The following is a 22,194-nucleotide window of genomic DNA, read 5'->3' as shown; positions in this document are numbered from 1 at the left end:
TAGATCATCTGCAAAGCATTTATGCAAAGAAAAAAACGTGTATAATGTCCCTTTAATGTGAGTCTTAAAAAGGATTTAAAGTGAAATAAACACATTGTAATTACAGCTCTTCTGTTGTCTAACAAAAGATTAGCATAGCAACTGAGTGTAAACATTTGCAGAACAGATTAACACTTGTCTTGCAATAGCCAAACTCCCCTCACCACTTGCTCTATATTGGGAAGCTTATCTGGATTTGTTACTGAAGTAGACACAAATATGGTCATTTGGTTAACAAATGTGCATTGATTTGTGGTTCCTAATCTGATCTCCTTGCTGAGGCCAATTAGAGACGGATATGTAGCAGTATTAGCCTTAAGAAGTCTGCAGAGTGCTATTTCAATGCATAGAAGGGGGGGCACACAATCCCAGAGTTAAATTATATGATGGAAAAAGAGTGAAAGTATACAGCATTTATTTATTTTACTAGTTTTAATAAATCTTTCATATTTCAATCTCAAGGTGTTCTGTATCCCTTTAAAAGGCATATTAAACATATTAGCACTTGTAAGCCCTCACTGTAGGGTCTTGCTCCCCAGTGAGATGAGTGGAACATTTTTGAAAGTTTAATTCTGCCAGTTCTGAGCATGAGCAAATCTGACTCTATCTAGTCTATTCACTTAAAGGGACATAAAACAAGTTGGGATAGATACAAAATATAATATGTACTTTACCTACAAATTTACTACAGTTCCTCGCCATTAACCCTTTTTTTTTAGTTTCTGAATTGTAAAGCTCTAACTCCCCCCACACATTTCCTTCTATGGCTGTATCTATATCTATTGTTTTGGTAGAACTATTTTTTAATTAATTAGCCCTTTTAAGATATGAACAGATCTCAACCTGTTTTATGTTCCTTACTCTGGAAGTTGTATGAAACGATGCTGGTAGATACTCTTCCTGTAGAGACCACAGCCTCCTTGTAGGGCTGTGACAGGAGGTAATGGACACTAAAAACCATTTAAATACATCTCTGGCTGCCAAACCAGTCCTCAGCCTCCCTAACATCTGAACTGGAGCACAGGTGAAATAATCAGCTGATTAGTAACCATGGATATTTTATCTGCGCTCATCCAAGGTAATCCAGAAAACCTGCCCTGTTGGAGGCTTGAGGACAGGTTTGAAAACCAGTGAAATAGATGAACAATACATTGCAGTGCTTTTTATTGCAACAAACAGACTGTTCAAGCTTATGTGCACTTTAATGCTCCAAGACTGCCCCCTTGTGTGTATTGTTTAACCCTTACAGGTCCTCTGTCGGAATATGTCCGACAAAGGGTTTTGCCATATGCGGGCAAGCGTCCGATATATTCCAACATTTCGGATTTTGAATTTCACAGCCAAATAGCGCCATCTAGCGGTGACTTGCTATTTAGCTGAGAAATTCAAAAGTTTGGCGCGAAAATTAAAATAAACCTGCCGGCTGCAGGTTTTATTTAATTTATAGGACAGGAAAGGGTTAAATAAAAAAAATGCTTATGTCCGGAAATGTTTGTGTCTGCTACATCAGCTGTGACTTTGCCCTCGAGCATCTGGTCACATGACAACTTAGTGAACACAAACGCCTACAGAAATACCAGTGGGACGTGTCGGGTTTACTGTATAAATGATGGTTTAGTATTGAGTGAAAAGGCTAAACAGATTTGCTCATGCTGAGAACTACAATCATGTAAAACTGTCTATTGCAGGAACTAGTTCTGTTTAATTTGGGTTTAAATCAGAAAATAATGGTTAAACTAGCTATATAAATCTTAAGCTGTAACCCATTAGCTGCTATAGACTTGATTTCTGGCCGGCAAAGTGTTAAAAACTGATTCACCCTAAGCTAATGTGTATTTTATTTCTCCAGTGTTCACCAAAGGTCAGGTGACTACGGGACAATACCGAATGCTTGCCAAGAAAGGTGGCTTTGTCTGGGTTGAAACACAAGCCACAGTTATATACAATACAAAAAACTCTCAGCCCCAGTGCATTGTGTGTGTGAATTACGTTCTCAGGTAAGGCGGTTTATCACATGACCAACAGTATAGCAGTTTATTTACATATACACTTGCAATATGGCTTCTTGTTCTCCTTTGGCAGCGGCATTGAGGAGAAGCAGATAATCTTATCCCTTGGGCAGACTGAGAGTGTCCTGAAACCAGCCGAGTCTTCTGATATGAAGATGCCGACGTTCTTCACAAAGCTGGATTCAGAAGATGATTCAGGCAGCTTGTTTGAACAGATGAAGACGGAACCAGAGTCCTTATTGGAACTTGCACCAGATGCTGGAGACGAAATCATTTCATTGGATTTTGGCACCAGTGGTGAGTGTCTTACAGACAAGATATTGGTTAGTGATGTTTTTACAATGGTTAGAAATTCCCAAATCTGCTGTGAAGTGTTTTGACCATTTAACACCTTCAGTGTGGAAGGAGATACGACATTGTCAGCCCCACTAAACTTCTGAGTGTGACAACCTCATGTCATTGTCCTGGTGGTGCTATCTCAATAGGGTTTGCCACCTCGGCCATGTTTCCTGGACACTTATGAGTTACACATGCTGCAGGATGTGCAAGGAGGAACATGAATAGTGCTGTCCAGAGTTACTATTTTCACCCTGCACACCCTGCAACATGTGTAACTCATAAGTTTCCAGGAAAGCATGGCCGAGGTGGCAACCCTATATCTCAAGAGAAACTTTTTTTTCCCTTCCCCAGTTGGAACTCCGTGATGTTACTCTGTGTGTGATGATGTCACAGAGAGCAAGGCAATCCCTGCAGCAGCATTTAAAGGGACATGAAACCCAATTTTTTCTTTTTCATGATTCAGATAGAGCATCAAATTCTAAACAGCTTTCCAATTTACTTATGTCTAATTTGCTTTATTCTCTTGGGATCCTTTTCTGAAAATAATACCTAGGTAGGCTCAGGAACTGGGAGCAAGCTGCTGATTGGTGGCTTTACATATATGCCTCTTGTGATTGGCTTATTGATGTGTTCAGCTAGCTCCCAGTAGTGCCTTGCTGCTTTTTCAAGAAAGGAAACCAAGCAAATGAAGCAAAATTGTTAATAGAAGTAAATTGGAAAAATGTTTACAAATGTGTGCTCTATTTGAATCCTAAAAGAAAAAAATTGGGTTTCATGTCCCTTTAAATTGTGGTTTTCCCTAATGCGAGGGGGCTCTAATGCAATAATTATTCTTGTGCTGCTCTTTACACCATAGAAAATAACACAAAAATGTAAGGCTGGCGCTTCCCCGTGTTTGTTTTATTTCTCGAAACTAGAATGATTTTCTTAAAATGCTCAGTCTGATGAAAAAGTAGTTATGTGCCTCACAGAATAAAATACTGATGTGCTAGCAACTGAAAGCATATTGGTGTGAAATAGCTCAGCACTGAAGGGGTTAATTACCAGGCTAGTTCAGAAATCATTTTCTGTTTGTGTTCAGCATAACGTCTTCTAAAGATCTGTGGCCTTCATAGCATCTGATCATCTATACAAAATCTCAATAAGGTCCTTAAGGCCAGAAAGTTATTTAACCCCTTCACGCCATTAGGATGTTCCATGCAGTCCTTACAGTGCTGGGCTTTAACACCCTTAAGATGGCATGGAACGTTCTAACTTTTTTTTTTTTTTTGGTGTCCTGCAACCTCCTACTTTGACGAAAGGAAACATCTGACTGGGGGACGTGCCGAGCATTGTAGGGAGTACCCCAGCATTGGAATCAATGTCAATGCAGCGATGATCACAAGACTTGGTTTCCTTTTAATGTTAACCTCAGAACTTTGTACCGAACGTTAACATTTGCCCCCGTCCTGAAGGTGTTAAAGTGACACTAGCCGGCCTTTTATTATTAGTAGTGATTTTTTTTTTTTTTGTTACATGGTAGCACTAGGCTTTCACAGTTTTAAAGGGACAGTAAGCAAATTTTAATTATAAGACATTTCTGTTTTCTATAGAACAACATATTGGCCAAGTCTTAACATTTTTAAAACAAATTAACATTTCTTTCATGTAATTAGCAAGAGTCCATGAGCTAGTGACGTATGGGATATACATTCCTACCAGGAGGGGCAAAGTTTCCCAAACCTCAAAATGCCTATAAATACACCCCTCACCACACCCACAAATCAGTTTTACAAACTTTGCCTCCTATAGGTGTGCTAGATTCTACGTTGATATGCGCTCCGCAGCAAGTTGAATGTCAGAGGGATGTGAGGAGAGTATTGCCTATTTGAATGCAGTGATCTCCTTCTACGGGGTCTATTTCATAGGTTCTCTGTTATCGGTCGTAGAGATTCATCTCTTACCTCCCTTTTCAGATCGACGATATACTCTTATATATACCATTACCTCTGCTGATTCTCGTTTCAGTACTGGTTTGGCTTTCTACAAACATGTAGATGAGTGTCCTGGGGTAAGTAAATCTTCTTTTCTGTGACACTCTAAGCTATGGTTGGGCACTTTGTTTATAAAGTTCTAAATATATGTATTCAAACATTTATTTGTCTTGACTCAGAATGTTCAACTTTCCTTATTTTTCAGACAGTCAGTTTCATATTTGGGATAATGCATTTGATTTAATCATTTTTTCTTACCTTCAAAAATTTGACTTTTTTCCCTGTGGGCTGAAAATGCTTCATTTTATTGCGTCATTCTTGGCGCAAACTTTTTTGGCGCAAAAATTCTTTTCCGTTTCCGGCGTCATACGTGTCGCCGGAAGTTGACGTTATTTTGCGCCAAAAATGTCGGCGTTCCGGATGTGGCGTCATTTTTGGCGCCAAAAAGCATTTAGGCGCCAAATAATGTGGGCGTCTTATTTGGCGCTAAAAAATATGGGCGTCGCTTTTGTCTCCACATTATTTAAGTCTCATTTTTCATTGCTTCTGGTTGCTAGAAGCTTGTTCTTTGGCATTTTTTCCCATTCCTGAAACTGTCATTTAAGGAATTTGATCAATTTTGCTTTATATGTTGTTGTTTTTTCTCTTACATATTGCAAGATGTCTCACGTTGCATCTGAGTCAGAAGATACTACAGGAAAATCGATGTCTAATGCTGGATCTACCAAAGCTAAGTGTATCTGCTGTAAACTTTTGGTAGCTATTCCTCCAGCTGTTGTTTGTATTGATTGTCATGACAAACTTGTTAAAGCAGATAATATTTCCTTTAGTAAAGTACCGTTGCCTGTTGCAGTTCCTTCAACATCTAAGGTGCAGAATGTTCCTGATAACATAAGAGATTTTGTTTCTGAATCCATAAAGAAGGCTATGTCTGTTATTTCTCCTTCTAGTAAACGTAAAAAATCTTTTAAAACTTCTCTCCCTACAGATGAATTTTTAAATGAACATCATCATTCTGATTCTGATGACTCTTCTGGTTCAGAGGATTCTGTCTCAGAGGTTGATGCTGATAAATCTTCATATTTATTTAAAATGGAATTTATTCGTTCTTTACTTAAAGAAGTTCTAATTGCTTTAGAAATAGAGGATTCTGGTCCTCTTGATACTAATTCTAAACGTTTGGATAAGGTATTTAAATCTCCTGTGGTTATTCCAGAAGTTTTTCCTGTTCCTAATGCTATTTCTGCAGTAATTTCCAAAGAATAGGATAAATTGGGTAATTCATTTACTCCTTCTAAACGTTTTAAGCAATTATATCCTGTGCCGTCTGACAGATTAGAATTTTGGGACAAAATCCCTAAAGTTGATGGGGCTATTTCTACCCTTGCTAAACGTACTACTATTCCTACGTCAGATGGTACTTCGTTTAAGGATCCTTTAGATAGGAAAATTGAATCCTTTCTAAGAAAAGCTTATCTGTGTTCAGGTAATCTTCTTAGACCTGCTATATCTTTGGCTGATGTTGCTGCAGCTTCAACTTTTTGGTTGGAAACCTTAGCGCAACAAGTAACACATCATGATTCTCATGATATTATTATTCTTCTTCAGCATGCTAATAATTTTATCTGTGATGCCATCTTTGATATTATCAGAGTTGATGTCAGGTTTATGTCTCTAGCTATTTTAGCTAGAAGAGCTTTATGGCTTAAGACTTGGAATGCTGATATGGCTTCTAAATCAACTCTACTTTCCATTTCTTTCCAGGGTAACAAATTATTTGGTTCTCAGTTGGATTCTATTATTTCAACTGTTACTGGTGGGAAAGGAACCTTTTTACCACAGGATAAAAAATCTAAGGGTAAAAACAGAGCTAATAATCGTTTTCGTTCCTTTCGTTTCAACAAAGAACAAAAACCTGATCCTTCATCCTCAGGAGCAGTTTCAGTTTGGAAAACATCTCCAATCTGGAATAAATCCAAGCCAGCCAGAAAGGCAAAGCCTGCTTCTAAGTCCACATGAAGGTGCGGCCCTCATTCCAGCTCAGCTGGTAGGGGGCAGGTTACGTTTTTTCAAAGAAATTTGGATCAATTCTGTTCACAATCTTTGGATTCAGAACATTGTTTCAGAAGGGTACAGAATTGGTTTCAAGATGAGACCTCCTGCAAAGAGATTTTTTCTTTCCCGTGTCCCAGTAAATCCAGTAAAAGCTCAAGCATTTCTGAATTGTGTTTCAGATCTAGAGTTGACTGGAGTAATTATGTCAGTTCCAGTTCAGGAACAGGGGATGGGGTTTTATTCAAATCTCTTCATTGTACCAAAGAAGGAGAATTCCTTCAGACCAGTTCTGGATCTAAAAATATTGAATCGTTATGTAAGGATACCAACGTTCAAAATGGTAACTGTAAGGACTATCTTGCCTTTTGTTCAGCAAGGGAATAATATGTCCACAATAGATTTACAGGATGCATATCTGCATATTCCGATTCATCCGGATCATTATCGGTTCCTGAGATTCTCTTTTCTGGACAAGCATTACAAGTTTGTGGCTCTGCCGTTTGGCCTTGCTACAGCTCCAAGAATTTTTACAAAGGTTCTCGGTGCCCTTCTGTCTGTAATCAGAGAACAGGGTATTGTGGTATTTCCTTATTTGGACGATATCTTGGTACTTGCTCAGTCTTTACATTTAGCAGAATTTCATACGAATCGACTTGTGTTGTTTCTTAAAGATCATGGTTGGAGGATCAATTTACCAAAAAGTTCATTGATTCCTCAGACAAGGGTAACCTTTCTGGGTTTCCAAATAGATTCAGTGTCCATGACTCTGTCTTTAACAGACAAGAGGCGTCTAAAACTGATGGCAGCTTGTCGAAACCTTCAGTCACAATCATTCCCTTCAGTAGCCTTATGCATGGAAATTCTAGGTCTTATGACTGCTGCATCGGACGCGATCCCCTTTGCTCGTTTTCACATGCGACCTCTTCAGCTTTGTATGCTGAATCAATGGTGCAAGGATTACACAAAGATATCTCAATTAATATCTTTAAAACCGATTGTACGACACTCTCTAACGTGGTGGACAGATCACCATCGTTTAATTCAGGGGGCTTCTTTTGTGCTTCCGACCTGGACTGTAATTTCAACAGATGCAAGTCTCACAGGTTGGGGAGCTGTGTGGGGATCTCTGACGGCACAAGGAGTTTGGGAATCTCAGGAGGTGAGATTACCGATCAATATTTTGGAACTCCGTGCAATTTTCAGAGCTCTCAGTTTTGGCCTCTTCTGAAGAGAGAATCGTTCATTTGTTTTCAGACAGACAATGTCACAACTGTGGCATACATCCATCATCAAGGAGGAACTCGCAGTCCTCTGGCTATGAAAGAAGTATCTCGAATTTTGGTTTGGGCGGAATCCAGCTCCTGTCTAATCTCTGCGGTTCATATCCCAGGTGTAGACAATTGGGAAGCGGATTATCTCAGTCGCCAAACGTTGCATCCGGGCGAATGGTCTCTTCACCCAGAGGTGTTTCTTCAGATCGTTCAAATGTGGGAACTTCCAGAAATAGATTTGATGGCGTCCCATCTAAACAAGAAACTTCCCAGGTATCTGTCCAGATCCCGGGATCCTCAGGCGGAGGCAGTGGATGCATTATCACTTCCTTGGAAGTATCATCCTGCCTATATCTTTCCGCCTCTAGTTCTTCTTCCAAGAGTAATCTCCAAGATTCTGAAGGAATGCTCGTTTGTTCTGCTGGTAGCTCCGGCATGGCCTCACAGGTTTTGGTATGCGGATCTTGTCCGGATGGCCTCTTGCCAACCGTGGACTCTTCCGTTAAGACCAGACCTTCTGTCACAAGGTCCTTTTTTCCATCAGGATCTGAAATCCTTAAATTTAAAGGTATGGAGATTGAACGCTTGATTCTTCGTCAAAGAGGTTTCTCTGACGCTGTGATTAATACTATGTTACAGGCTCGTAAATCTGTATCTAGAGAGATATATTATAGAGTCTGGAAGACTTATATTTCTTGGTGTATTTCTCATCATTTTTCTTGGCATTCTTTTAGAATTCCGAGAATTTTACAGTTTCTTCAGGATGGTTTAGATAAAGGTTTGTCCGCAAGTTCCTTGAAAGGACAAATCTCTGCTCTTTCTGTTCTTTTTCACAGAAAGATTGCTATTCTTCCTGATATTCATTGTTTTGTACAAGCTTTGGTTCGTATAAAACCTGTCATTAAGTCAATTTCTCCTCCTTGGAGTTTGAATTTGGTTCTGGGGGCTCTTCAAGCTCCTCCGTTTGAACCTATGCATTCATTGGACATTAAATTACTTTCTTGGAAAGTTTTGTTCCTTTTGTCCATCTCTTCTGCCAGAAGAGTTTCTGAATTATCTGCTCTTTCTTGTGAGTCTCCTTTTCTGATTTTTCATCAGGATAAGGCGGTGTTGCGAACTTCTTTTGAATTTTTACCTAAAGTTGTGAATTCCAACAACATTAGTAGAGAAATTGTGGTTCCTTCATTATGTCCTAATCCTAAGAATTCTAAGGAGAAATCGTTGCATTCTTTGGATGTTGTTAGAGCTTTGAAATATTATGTTGAAGCTACTAAATCTTTCAGAAAGACTTCTAGTCTATTTGTTATCTTTTCCGGTTCTAGAAAAGGCCAGAAAGCTTCTGCCATTTCTTTGGCATCTTGGTTGAAATCTTTAATTCATCTTGCCTATGTTGAGTCGGGTAAAACTCCGCCTCAGAGAATTACAGCTCATTCTACTAGGTCAGTTTCTACTTCCTGCGCATTTAGGAATGAAGCCTCGGTTGATCAGATTTGCAAAGCAGCAACTTGGTCCTCTTTGCATACTTTTACTAAATTCTACCATTTTGATGTATTTTCTTCTTCTGAAGCAGTTTTTGGTAGAAACGTACTTCAGGCAGCGGTTTCAGTTTGAATCTTCTGCTTATGCTTTTCATTAAACTTTATTTTGGGTGTGGATTATTTTCAGCAGGAATTGGCTGTCTTTATTTTATCCCTCCCTCTCTAGTGACTCTTGTGTGGAAAGATCCACATCTTGGGTAATCATTATCCCATACGTCACTAGCTCATGGACTCTTGCTAATTACATGAAAGAAAACATAATTTATGTAAGAACTTACCTGATAAATTCATTTCTTTCATATTAGCAAGAGTCCATGAGGTCCGCCCTTTTTTGTGGTGGTTATGATTTTTGTATAAAGCACAATTATTCCAATTCCTTATTTTTTATGCTTTCGCACTTTTTTATCACCCCACTTCTTGGCTATTCGTTAAACTGAATTGTGGGTGTGGTGAGGGGTGTATTTATAGGCATTTTGAGGTTTGGGAAACTTTGCCCCTCCTGGTAGGAATGTATATCCCATACGTCACTAGCTCATGGACTCTTGCTAATATGAAAGAAATGAATTTATCAGGTAAGTTCTTACATAAATTATGTTTTTGTTTGCTGTAATAGCCAAACTCCATTACTTGCCTTATGTGGAGAAGGCAATTTGGGCTTCAGTCTGCAGCCGACAAGCCTAGCCATGGTCATTATGTTAGTGCATTGTTTTTGTAGTGTGTTATCAGATAAAACCAATTGGGTACATATATGTAGCACGGTTGGTCCTGACTAATCCGCTGTGCTTTAACAACTCTTAGAATTGTATAATCTACAGTACACGAAAAAGGGGGCAAAATAAATGTGTGTATGTATGTGTGTATGTATATATATATATATATATATATATATATATATATATATATATATATATATATATATATATATATATATATATATATATATATATATATATATATAAAAATTTATATAAAGGTGCTTACTGCCCCTTTAAGCTCTTGGTTTGCTTATAGAGATTGCTACGATGTATTGTTTTACAATGATAGCAGTTCTTTCTTGCAGCTAAGGAGTTATTTTCACAAATTAAAAAAAAATACATATTTTCTGCTGCTTCAAGGCAACGTCATTAACTTTATGTAAATGTTTCATGTGTAGAATCTGAACAGTCGTTTGAAGTTCAATTGTACAATGATGTCATGCTTCACCCATCAAACGAGAAGCTGGAAAGCATTGAAGTGTCCCCCCTTCCCACCTCTGAGAAGCCAAAACCTCTGCGCAGTGATGCAGATCCTGCCCTCAACAGGGAAGTGGTGATTAAACTGGAGTCGAGCAAAGAGCCGCTGGCGCTCGCTTTTACCATTCCACAACTTTCTAAACCAGATAGCCCATCGGACATTAGCACCAGCCAAAGTTCTACAGAGGTAAGGCCATAAAGCCAGCTCTAAATCACTAGGGTAGTGCCGTCCTCATTCTGTTGCCTGCTCATGTCTTTCCTGCTTGCTCCTTGCAGCCTGGTTCTCCCGCCGACTATTCCTATAACGTTGATCACGATATCGCAGGGGAATTCAAAATGGACTTGGTGGAAAAACTTTTTGCAATAGACACAGAAGCTAAAGCACCATTTTCTACTCAGGTAGGAAACTCCTATGTTATGTTTCTGTCTTGTGCCTCTCTATTATAATAGGAACAAATATGAAGACCGGCAAGTAGGATATATTAGTTATACGTTTACAGTACAGTGAGATAAAAATATATAACATTTTGTGTCTGGGGATTTACAGTCCTGAATAGATTAAGTGTATTATGCTGTCTGGCGTTTGTCTTTATGACACGATTCTGCCTTTCTCCATCCAGATTTGTTAAACGATTCCCCTGATTCAACTCTGAGTTTTATTTGCTTATTAAAGGGACAGTATACACCACTTTTCATATAACTGCATGTAATAGACACTACTATAAAGATTGCACAGATACTGATATAAAAATCCAGTATAAAACAGTTTAAAAACGTACTTAGAAGCTCTCAGTTTAGCTCTGTTGAAAAGGTAGCCGGAAAGCCCACTCTGCAAGTTGGAAATAAGACACTCCCCCCTCTTCCTTCTTTTGCATATGAAAAGACTCTTTACACAAACAGGAGTAAGGTAGCGGCCAATTTCCGAAAACTTTGGGGCTTGGTTAGGAGACTGAAAATCAGAGCAATGTTATTTAAAAATAAGCAAAATTATACATCTAAAAAAAAACAAAAAACTTCATGGGCTATATAAATAGATCTACAAAACATTTATGCAAAGAGTATAATGTCCCTTTAAGAAGTGGGACTTTATTTTGTGGTTGTAACTGGCATGTGAGCTTAATAAAGCTTTAGCACTGCCTTATATTGTGGTGCAGTTTGTCCTTGTCTGTATATTAGTTACATAAAGGGGAGTCGTACCATGAAATGAGAACGTCTGGAGGCTCCCAAGGAATAAGAAACGTTTGGTCTTCTACTGCAGCCAATAATTACTGCTATTACAGCTCCTCAAGCTTTCATGGAAATCTCCGGCACATGGTTCTGTTTAACAGTATCGATATAGTGACATTTCCTATATAAACACCTTGCTGTCACCATTTATCATATGGCATTTCAACAAGATACCCAGAAGATGATTATCCTTCCCCACCCTGGAACTTACCTAGCTTTAGAATAGGGAAGATAAAAACAAAAAGTCAAGTAATTGTGTTGCTGATTGTGGCATGCACATGGGGTGAGATGAGGAAGGGTTCAGAGAGGTATATGGCACGCAGGTATCAAGTTGAACTTACTAAAGTATGTGATGCCTATTAAGAAGCAAAATAATTTTATTTCTGTTCAGGAAACGGACTTGGATTTGGAAATGTTGGCGCCATACATACCTATGGATGACGACTTCCAGCTACGTTCCTTTGATCAGCTTGCATCGTTAGAGACAGAATCTGAAAACGCCCAGACTATGGGAAGCATGAGCAATCTGTTCCAGCCGTCCCAGGCACCACCGGCCAGTGACTTTATGCCATTAATTACAGAAACCATGAGTGATGCAAAATCCATAATTGTACAGTCACCTCTTCACATGATGAAAGAAGTCATCAGTGCCCCAGCGTCCCCTTTTAATGGCAACAGAAGTCGCACAAGCTCGCCAGTGAGAACAGGCATGACTGCATTAGAAAAACCTGAGAGGTCCCGACCTGGAACTCCAAACCTGGCGTCTCCTTTAAGTAAAAGGTAGATAAGGTTACTTATTCAAAATATATTGTAAAGCTTCACTATTAAGCTGCTAGAGGGCATCTCATTCTGGGGCCCAACAGATTAAACCTCTTGGCTGCAAGAGGTGTTGCAACCCCTTTGTGGTATACATAGGGTTAAAAACAATAATAACCAACATGGTGGTAGCAACACTTCTGGCAACCAGACCTATTCCCTTCTTTCTTTACTCGTGTCACTGTCTTTCTCTTATCTTATATGTCTTCTCACTGCCATAAGCAACTTCTATCCAAAACTGAGCCCCTACACCTAAAATCTCCCCCCCCCCCCCCCCCCCCAATTTTTCTTTAACTTGATAATTCCATCATTACCCCAACCCCTAATGCCCAATGTCTTGGGGTCACACTTGACTCAGATCTTTCTTTCAGTCCTCACATTCCATCTTTGGAAAATTCCTGCCCCTTCCACCTTAACCTTTTAACGCCATTATGCTGTTCTATTCCGTCATAACACTGGGCTTTAGTGCCGTTATGACTAAATAGAACGTCATAATCGTTGGCTGTCCTAAGGCCAACTGAGCTTCCGATGTGATCGCGGTCTGGAGGGCGTGCCTAGCGTCACAGGGACGCCCCTCTGACCCGATCCCATCATTGAAATCGCAGGATTTCAATTTGTTTACAATGTAGATAAATTAACCCTGTCAAAGGGTTAAAAACATCTCCAAAATTTGACATTTCCTCACCAGACACAACTGTGTTAATCCATTCTCTCATCCTTTCCCGCCTTGGTACTGCAATTCCATCCTCTTTGGTCTCCCTAGCTGCCGCCTAGCTCCTTTACAATCCATAATGAATGCCTCTGCCAGGCTCGTCTTCCTTACACGTCGCTCTTCATCTGCTGCACCTCTCTGCAAATTCCTTCACTGGCTTCCTCTAACCTACAGAATTAAACACACAATACTCACTCTGACATACAAGGCCCTCAGTAGTACTGTCTCTCCCCCCCCCCCCCCCCCCCCGTATATCTCAGACCTGGTCTCCAGATACTGTCCTCTTCGATGTGCTCATGACCTCCTCTCCCGTCTACAAGACTTCTCCAGGCTGGCCCTTATCTTGTGGAACTCTCTGTCTCGCTCTACAAGACTCCTCTAGTTTTTAAAGTTTCAAGCGCTCCCTAAAGACTGTTCAGGGAAGCATACAATATACACTAACCTTTTCTGACCGGATCTTCTCCCTCTTTGCTATCCCCTTGAACTCTCTTAGCATGTAAGCCTATAAGCACAGCTGTTTGTAGATCACCTTCTAACAGTGCAACTTGATCCCTATAAATGTCACCTGCATCTCGTGCCTATGTTTATAACACGCTGTTGGCGCTCTACAAATAGCTGATAATGTGTTTTTCTTTTTTTTCTTTTAATTCCCGGCAGATTGTATTTAAAGATCAAGCTTTGACTTTATATTTCAGGGCATTGTAAATCTTCAAATTTGTTACTTTTTTTTTTTTTTTGAAGATCTACAGTTGTGGATGAAGAATTAAACCCCAAGTTAATAGCTTTACACAACTCCCAAAGAAAGCGCAAGATGGATAACGATGGCTCGCTGTTTCAAGCAGTAGGAATTGTGAGTGCAAATGTTTTCTTTATTTAAAGGTACATGAAACCCAAACTTTGTTTTTTTATTCAGATAGAGCATTTAATTTTAAACAACTTTCTAATTTGCTTTGTTCTTTTTGTCTTTTATTGAAAAGCTTACATAAGTAGGCTCAGGAGCTGGGAACTAGTTGCTGATTGGTGGCTGCACATATAGGCCTCTTGTCATTTACTTACCAATGTGTTCATCTAGCTCTCAGTAGTACATTGTTGCTCCTTCAAGAAAGGATAGCAAGAGAATTAAGCAAAATTGATAATAGAAATAAATTGGGAAGTTGTTTAATCTCTGTGTTGTATGCTCTATGTGAATCAAAATCAACATTTTTCAGTTCCATGTCCTTTTTAAAACATTTTATTTAGAATATATGCAGACACACAGCGCTACAGTGAAAACTTCATTAGCCAGCTTTATTATTTATCTTGGTGCACCAACACATTTATTTGCACACATTTGCTAACCGTTAAATCTATTGTAGCATTCAGGCTTTCCATCTTAATATGTGGAGAGTCCACAGCTTAATTCCTTACTTGTGGGAAAAGCTGAACCTGGCCACCAGGAGGAGGCAAAGGCACCCCAGACAAAAGCTCAAATACCTCCCCCACTCCCCTCATCCCCCAGTCATTCTTTGCATTTCGTCACAGGAGGTTGGCAGAGAAGTGTCAGAAGATACGGAGCAGTTCCTTTTGGAGGGTATCTACCCTTCGGAATGGGACTGGAGTTTTAAGTAGTCTTGTCAGCCTCTCAATGAGAGGATTGACAAATGTTAGAGTCTGGAGATGCAGGGAGAGTCTTTCTGCGAACCCATGCAGACTCATTAACAGCTCCTAATCAATCAGTGTTGACAAGTTTCACTGCCTGCTTTTTTTCACTCAAGTCCATGTCAGGAGGGATGCTACTGGCTGTCAAACTTGAGAGGCTGTATTCCTGTTCCACGGCATAGATTCTGGTAAGATAGTTTCATTAGTTTCATTATTTATACACATATGATAACGCAAGAAGATAGGGTCACAGTGTCTGTATGGAATCGGGGTCAATATATCCGGAAGGGGATTATTGAACAGGGGGGATAATTTCACATAATGTACATATTACAGATTATGCTGCAACATGTGTGCGATGTGGCTCATGCAGATGTTGGAATGTACAGGTTTAAGCTGCGCAGCCTTTTAGGCTTGGTGCCCTTTTAGCTATAGCTGGGGCGGTCCTGCATGGCGCACCACGTGACCAGGTGTGGTCACACTGATTATTCCTGATAGTGTGGTTTTCCGGAGACGAATCTGGTCGGAATCTGCTGCCTCTGAACCTCCAGCTGCGCAGGAACCAGACTTTAGATTTAGGATTAAACACTTACGCTTTCTGCTAAAGGAAGTGTTGGCTACTTTTAGAGGTTCCAGAACCTAAATTACCTAAGGAACCCTGTATTCCTAAATTAGATAAGGTCTACGAGGAAAGGGTTGTACCACAGACTTTCCCAGTTCCTGTAAAGATGACTAACATTATAAGGAATGAATGGGAAAGACTTGGTTCTTCTTTTTCCCCTTCTTTTAAAAAATTACCGGTTCCGGACTCTCAATTAGAGTTGTAAGGTTCCGTTCCTATGGTGGATGGCACTATCTCCACGCTTGCTAAGCGCACTACTATCCCTCTTGAGGATAGTTTGTCGTTTTAAGGAGCCCATGGATAAGCAGCTAGAAACTCTGTTAAGAAAGATGTTTCAACCGTCAGCGGCTGTTGCTGCGGTTGCTGGAGCGGCGACCTGCTGGTGCGACTCCTTATCGGAATTGATCGAGGTGGAAGGTCCACTCGATGGGAATCCAGGAAAGAATTAAGGCCTTAAGGGTAGCTAATTCATTTATTTGTGATGCAAATATGCAGGTTATTCGCCTGAATGCCAAGGCCTCAGGTTTTTCTGTGCTAGCCCATTTTCTCCATTGGGTGGACCAAAATGTTTTGTTTTGTTCTTCTGGCACCATTTATACCCTGATATTTCTCCTACTGTTCCTTGTTCCCTTGACAGAATGACTGGGGGATGAAGGGAGTGGGGGAGATATTTAAGCCTTTGGCTGGGGTGTCTTTGCCTCCTCCTGGTGGCCAGGTTCAGTATTTCCCACAAGTAAGGAATGAAGCCGTGGACTCTCCTCATACAGATGGAAAGGAAATTACCTGGTAAGCATAATTTATGTTTTTGTCTAAGCACAACTAATATTGCATTGCTGATACAATTATTAACACAAAGGGTTTGAGACCATTTTACTGAATAAAACAAACTTGGAACAGCTTTTAAAAATCCAAATTGTTATTTTTCAAGAGGACTGTTAAAAATAAAATGTTTCTAATGTAGGGAACATTATTCCAAACAAATGTGGATCCAGGACCGAACTCTTCACTGCTATGGAAGCGAGTAAAGGGAAGCGAGTCAGAAAGGCTAAGTTTAGCAGAGCAGAGGACGATTCTATTGTTGTCAACAGGTAAATATTGCTCTTCTCAATATAGTTAGTCACTCTATGCATTGTAGAGGGGAATCTTAGAAGGGAAACGTCGTGAACCAGTCTTCTATTTATCAGTATAAAAGTATGTTGTACACAAGTTAAATATCAGCACTTTAGAAAGATAAATGCCACACAACAGAATATACGTACAGACCCAGAAACATATCTACATATAATGCACGAAAAGGGCACTGTGGAATTTGGAAGTAAATTTGTCATATAAAAGTGCAGGCCTATTGTAATGTTTTACCCATTAAACTTACACATTTTCTTCTGACCGTTCAGAATTCAGATTTGTGCACTTTTCCCTGTCTGATTTAAATTGCTGCACATATGATTTGTCACTCAGTGTGATCTAATAGTTCTTGCCCAGTGTGGAGTGAAACACTTGTAAAACTAGTGTTGTGTTGTTCATTTTTCCATGTAACATTTAATCACGTGAAGAACCCATATATGACCTAGAGCATTTTATGTCCGTTTTCCACTTAAAGGAACTGGTCAAAATTTAAATGCACGTAGATGAATTACATCTTTTAATAGACAATATACTTGTATTGGCAAAAATGCTTCTAGTAAAAGTTTATCGCTGTTTTAGTGATAACATATTTCTGTGCATGTGAAGCATAGCTAGATATTCCCAGTGCACCAGCATTTTAAATACTGCGGCTGCTCAGTGCACCAGTGGGGCTTGTATCATGGCAGCAATTAACAAATTCAGTCATTACCAGATGGTGCAAGAACCTAAGGCTATCTGAGCAAATGCTGGTGCATACTTAAATACACTTTTGAGACCTCTCTAGCTTTTATTAGAAGCATTTTTGCTAATACATGTATATTGCAGAAATGCTTCTATCGAAAACTAAAGTGCATCCACGTGGATTACAATTTTTGCTAAAATGCCTCTTTGAAAGGACATTAAGGATATTTAAAAAAAAAAAACTTAAATGAGCAGTACATATTGCCTACTGTAAATTACATTTTGCTAACTTGTCATAAATAGATGTTTTCCGTAGCCATCAGCCTCCAAGGCCGCAGCAGGTGGTATAGCCAGCCAGAAGACTACCGCTCGCCCTTACACTTTCTGTTGTTCTCTCTCAATCCTGCAGAAAGCTGCACATGCGCACTGTGCTATACCTCTTCCTCACGCTGTTTCATTTAGCAAAATGTAATGTACAGTTTAAGCCACAATCATTTCATATTAATTATCTTTTCCTTTAGCATCACAACGTTTGTTCATTTGCTTGTTTTTCTTGCCTTCATATTATACACTCACAACTGCACTTTGTCAGTTCTTTGTTTTCACTTTGTTTTCTCTTCTGGCCTATAGATATGGGGAGTCGATTGATTGGGCAGTCATTGGTGGGCAGCGGACTTCCTCAGCTGACTGGGTATGACTGCGAAGTGAATGCTCCCATTCAAGGAAGCAGACATTTGCTACAGGGCGAAGAACTCCTAAAGGCCCTCGATCAAGCCAACTGATCTTTTTATTTGTTCATATTTTGGACACTGGTGGACCCTCCTCACCCAAAGCAGTGTATTTATATTTTTTAGATCTGATATTAGAATCCTGTGTACAATACTGCACTACTTCAGTAAGCCCAGTATCGGTCCCATTTCACCGGTTGTCACATAGTTGCTCCAGCAGCATCTATCCAAATTCATATTCTCCATAACTATATATACGCCAATTCCTCTCCAAAGTGTGCAGCATCTATTTCTTTGTTTAGGGTATGTCACAGCGTATAGCTACTTAACACCTTGATTGCAAGAGACTGCTGCAATCCATCGTCGAGTAACGTGTTGTGGCCTCCCTCCGGCAACCAAGGAGTTAATCATAAGGTCCAGTCTCGCCATGTGAAAAATGGTCTTTGTGATTCCATTGGATATTATGTAGTTCATCAATGTCGCAAAGTAATTACATTCTGTTTTTTCTCGCACAATAAACAATGCTAAGTCAACGTTGCATTGTCACAGTCGCACAATATATTTTCTTAAGAAAACAAAAAAATACCAGCAGTTCTTCATGCAATATATTATGCATTTTTAAAAACTAGTTTAAATGTTTTTTTGTCTTTTTTTGTGTTTTTAGTTATCGCATCAAATCATGTAAGGTCTAAATTGATATAATTGTTAGATATATTGTGATGTAACTGATAACACAAAGTTCTAGCTACTGCAGATTTTAAACCTGAATTAGTTACAGTTGGTTTTAAGATTGATCTTAACTGGAATGACTAGAATAATTTAGTATGAAATTCTCTTTTTAGAAAGAGAAAATGTTAACCCTTTGTGGCCAGAGAGGGTCGCTGTCTGGTAACAAAGGGTTAAGTGTGTAGAGACTGTAAAACAGCGAACAAATCCCTGCTTGTGGTTGTTGTCATCATGCTGATTTTGTAACAGATCTGTAAAATACTGTTCTGTTTACCCTGTGGGATATAGACATCCAGCTGTTGCTAGCAGATTTGCATAGTACACAGAGTTGCTTGGTATCTGATTTCATGCACTTTTTTCCCGCTATTAACATCTTTATTTTTTCATATAATGTTCAATTCCTCTTTTGAAAAAAAACAAAACTTTTTTTAATTTTATTTTAGAGTAAAATAGTTGTATCTTCAAACATCTGTTCAGTGTGATCGTACTTTGCAAAATGTGCAGACTGTTGTGTTTTTTTTTTTTCTCCATTCTTTTTTGCTGTTTGTGGTTGGACCCGAACACTAAATGTATTGTTTTATAACATCAATAAACAATATATGGGGAAAGACCACACGTTGTAGCAATTTGTCTATCTATGTTTTCATACGGAAAAAGACCAAAGAGTGACCCTATATATATATATATTCCTTTATAAGTTTGTTGTAATCATTTGTATTAGAACTTAGTATATGGATTCAAGTTAAAAACAAAGATTATAACTTCCCTAACCTTAAAGGAACATGGAACCCAAAATTCTTCTTTCATTACTCCGATTATACATTATTTAACAACTCTTCAATATACTTCTATTATCTACTTTACTTCATTCTCTTGGTATTTGTTGAAGGAGCAGTAATGCACTACTTGGAGCTAGCTGAAAGCCAATGGCAAGAGGCATATATGTGCAGCTAGCTACCAATCAACAGCTTCTAAGCCTATCTAGGTATACTTTTCAACAAAAGATACTAAGAGAACATAACAAATTAGATAATGGAAAGGTATTTAAAATGTCTTGCTATATCTGAATCATGAAAGAAAAAAATGTGGGTTTCATGTCCCCTTACGTAAGTAATAGTTATGGTCTGTCTTTACAAGTTTGTCATTTGGAACTCCCCCCCAATTCAAACTGAGCATTCAGTCTTCATAAAGATTCCAATTTACTTCTATTATGAAATTGACTTTGTTTTCATTTTGTTAGTTGTAAAAGAGAAAACCTAGGTATGCAGCAATGTTTTTACCATATCTAATATTTGTTAAAGTATTTTTGCAAATCTGCTTTCATATAATGCTCCAGGTGCACTTTCCTGAGCCTACCTAATTGCTTTTTAACAAAAAATACTACGAGAACAAAGTTAATTTGAAATTAAAAGTAAATTGGTAAGGTGTATGTGTGTGTTTTATTTTTTAATTTATTATTGTAAACTCTCTCTGAATTGTGAATAAAAAAAATGTGGGTTTTGATGAGGCTGAGCTCGCCAGCGAAGGAAATGGCCACACTTTGACTGTGCTTCATAGCGGACTCTCCTCAAAGCTGCATATAATGTGGGGAACATTGGGGTTTTAATATTTTATTACAGCTGGGACATAAACTGATTAGATCATTGCCGTTAGTTTGAGGGATCCTTTGACCATCACCACTGCCAGCGGAGTAAGGAGGTTGCAGCATATACACACATGGCCAATACACCACATCGGAACAGCGTCAGAGGCTGAGAACTAAAGCCAGTGTGCAGATAACATACAGGACCACCTGAGACTAAATATTGAAAGGGAAAAGCACAGGTTCAAATGATTAGATCATTGCAGTTAGTTTGAGGGATCCTTTGACCCATCACCACTGCCAGCGGAGTAAGGAGGTTGCAGCATATACACACGTGGCCAATACACCACATCGGAACAGCGTCAGAGGCTGAGAACTAAAGCCAGTGTGCAGATAACATACAGGACCACCTGAGACTATTGAAAGAGAAAAGCACAGGTTCAACTGATCAGCTAAAATAGAGCAGTCATGAAGCAATGTAACAGCAGTCAGCAGTAAGCTTGCATAACTAGAGTGTTAAACAGAGTGGGTGCAGCTGCAATCACAACACAGTACTTTAATGCTCAGCACCCACAACTATATGATCCAGCTATAATGTGTATTCACGCTGAAATTGGTGACAATAATCCTGACTGCATCTCAGAACCTTTTGTTTCTTTTAAGTGCTCAGTCCTATGAAGCTTAATTACATTATCACAGTCTACACTTGCACTGATGCAAAAACCAATGAGACTTTTCTAAGAAATCCTATATATTGGCTTTGCTTATATATTACTAATCTGATCTTGTATGTAGGAGACTAAGCTCTCACAGTTAACCTTATTGCATGTGGCTCCAGTCAGAGTTTACCTGTCTAGCCTCTCCGGAACATAACGCATAGCCTGGGAAGGACCCAGGCTTCGTCTTGTCGCCAGTCGACAGTCTAGGCCAAAATAAACTTTCATGATTCAGATAGAGCATGTCATTTTAAACAATTTTCCAATTTACTTTTATCACCAATTTTGCTTTGTTTTCTTGGTGGTATTAGTTGAAAGCTTAACCTAGGAGGTTCATATGCTAATTTCTTAGACCTTGAAGGCCGCCTCTTTTCAGAATGCATTTTAACAATTTTTCACCACTAGAAGATGTTAGTTCACGTATTTCATATAGATAATACTGTGCTCGTGAAGTTATCTGGGAGCAGGCACTGATTGGCTAAACTGCAAGTCTGTCAAAAGAACTGAAATAAAGGGGCAGTTTGCAGAGGCTTAGATACAAGATAATCACAGAGGTTAAAAGTATATTATAACTGTGTTGGTTATGCAAAACTGGGGAATGGGTAATAAAGGGATTATCTATCTTTTAAAACAATAACAATTCTGGTGTAGACTGTCCCTTTAACTTGGAATCTGACACCTTCAAACAACACAAGTTACAACATTTCTTTCTTTTTAAGTTTATACAGTCTGTAAACTATAAATAATACTTTAATCTCCTTCATTTTAACATGGCCTCTAAATGTTTGACTAATTCAGACAAAACATACAAACCAGGAAGCACTCCAGTTCCAAAGATGGATAATTATTTGAAATCCTTCAAAACCGCAATATCTGAAAAAGATAAACGTTCATCTCCATTGTCTTTGGAGGCAACAGAAGAAACCATCTGGAAGATGGTTACCCAATCACCAAAGCAGATATAGGCTTCTTACTTTCAAAATCTGATTTTGCTAACCCAGGTCAGTCAAATTATAAAGGGAGGTTTGTCTGAAGTTAAAGGGACAGTCTAGTCCAAAACAAACTTTCATGATTCAGATAGGGCATGAAATTTTAAACAATTTTCCAATTTACTTCTATCACCTATTTTCTTCTTAAACGGGAAGAGTCCACAGCTGCATTCATT

At 39.0% G+C, this 22,194-nt stretch overlaps 1 protein-coding gene across 1 annotated transcript in view; it reads left to right on the top strand.

Annotated features, from left to right (window-relative positions):
- Positions 1-19,353, top strand: part of HIF1A (hypoxia inducible factor 1 subunit alpha) — a 52,586-nt gene extending 33,233 nt beyond the window's left edge. The window contains exons 8-15 of the mRNA XM_053697293.1: positions 1,889-2,036; positions 2,122-2,345; positions 10,378-10,643; positions 10,733-10,855; positions 12,075-12,463; positions 13,953-14,061; positions 16,433-16,559; positions 17,908-19,353. Coding sequence (XP_053553268.1) covers positions 1,889-2,036; positions 2,122-2,345; positions 10,378-10,643; positions 10,733-10,855; positions 12,075-12,463; positions 13,953-14,061; positions 16,433-16,559; positions 17,908-18,059 — 1,538 coding nt within the window. The 3' untranslated portion in view covers positions 18,060-19,353. The remainder of the gene's footprint in view (positions 1-1,888; positions 2,037-2,121; positions 2,346-10,377; positions 10,644-10,732; positions 10,856-12,074; positions 12,464-13,952; positions 14,062-16,432; positions 16,560-17,907) is intronic.
- The last annotated feature ends 2,841 nt before the right edge of the window (positions 19,354-22,194 follow it).

Source organism: Bombina bombina, chromosome 1, assembly GCF_027579735.1.
Source record: "Bombina bombina isolate aBomBom1 chromosome 1, aBomBom1.pri, whole genome shotgun sequence".
NCBI lineage: Eukaryota > Metazoa > Chordata > Amphibia > Anura > Bombinatoridae > Bombina > Bombina bombina.
The sequence above is the reverse complement of the archived record's forward strand: the minus strand, read 5'-3'. Positions and strand labels throughout refer to the sequence as shown.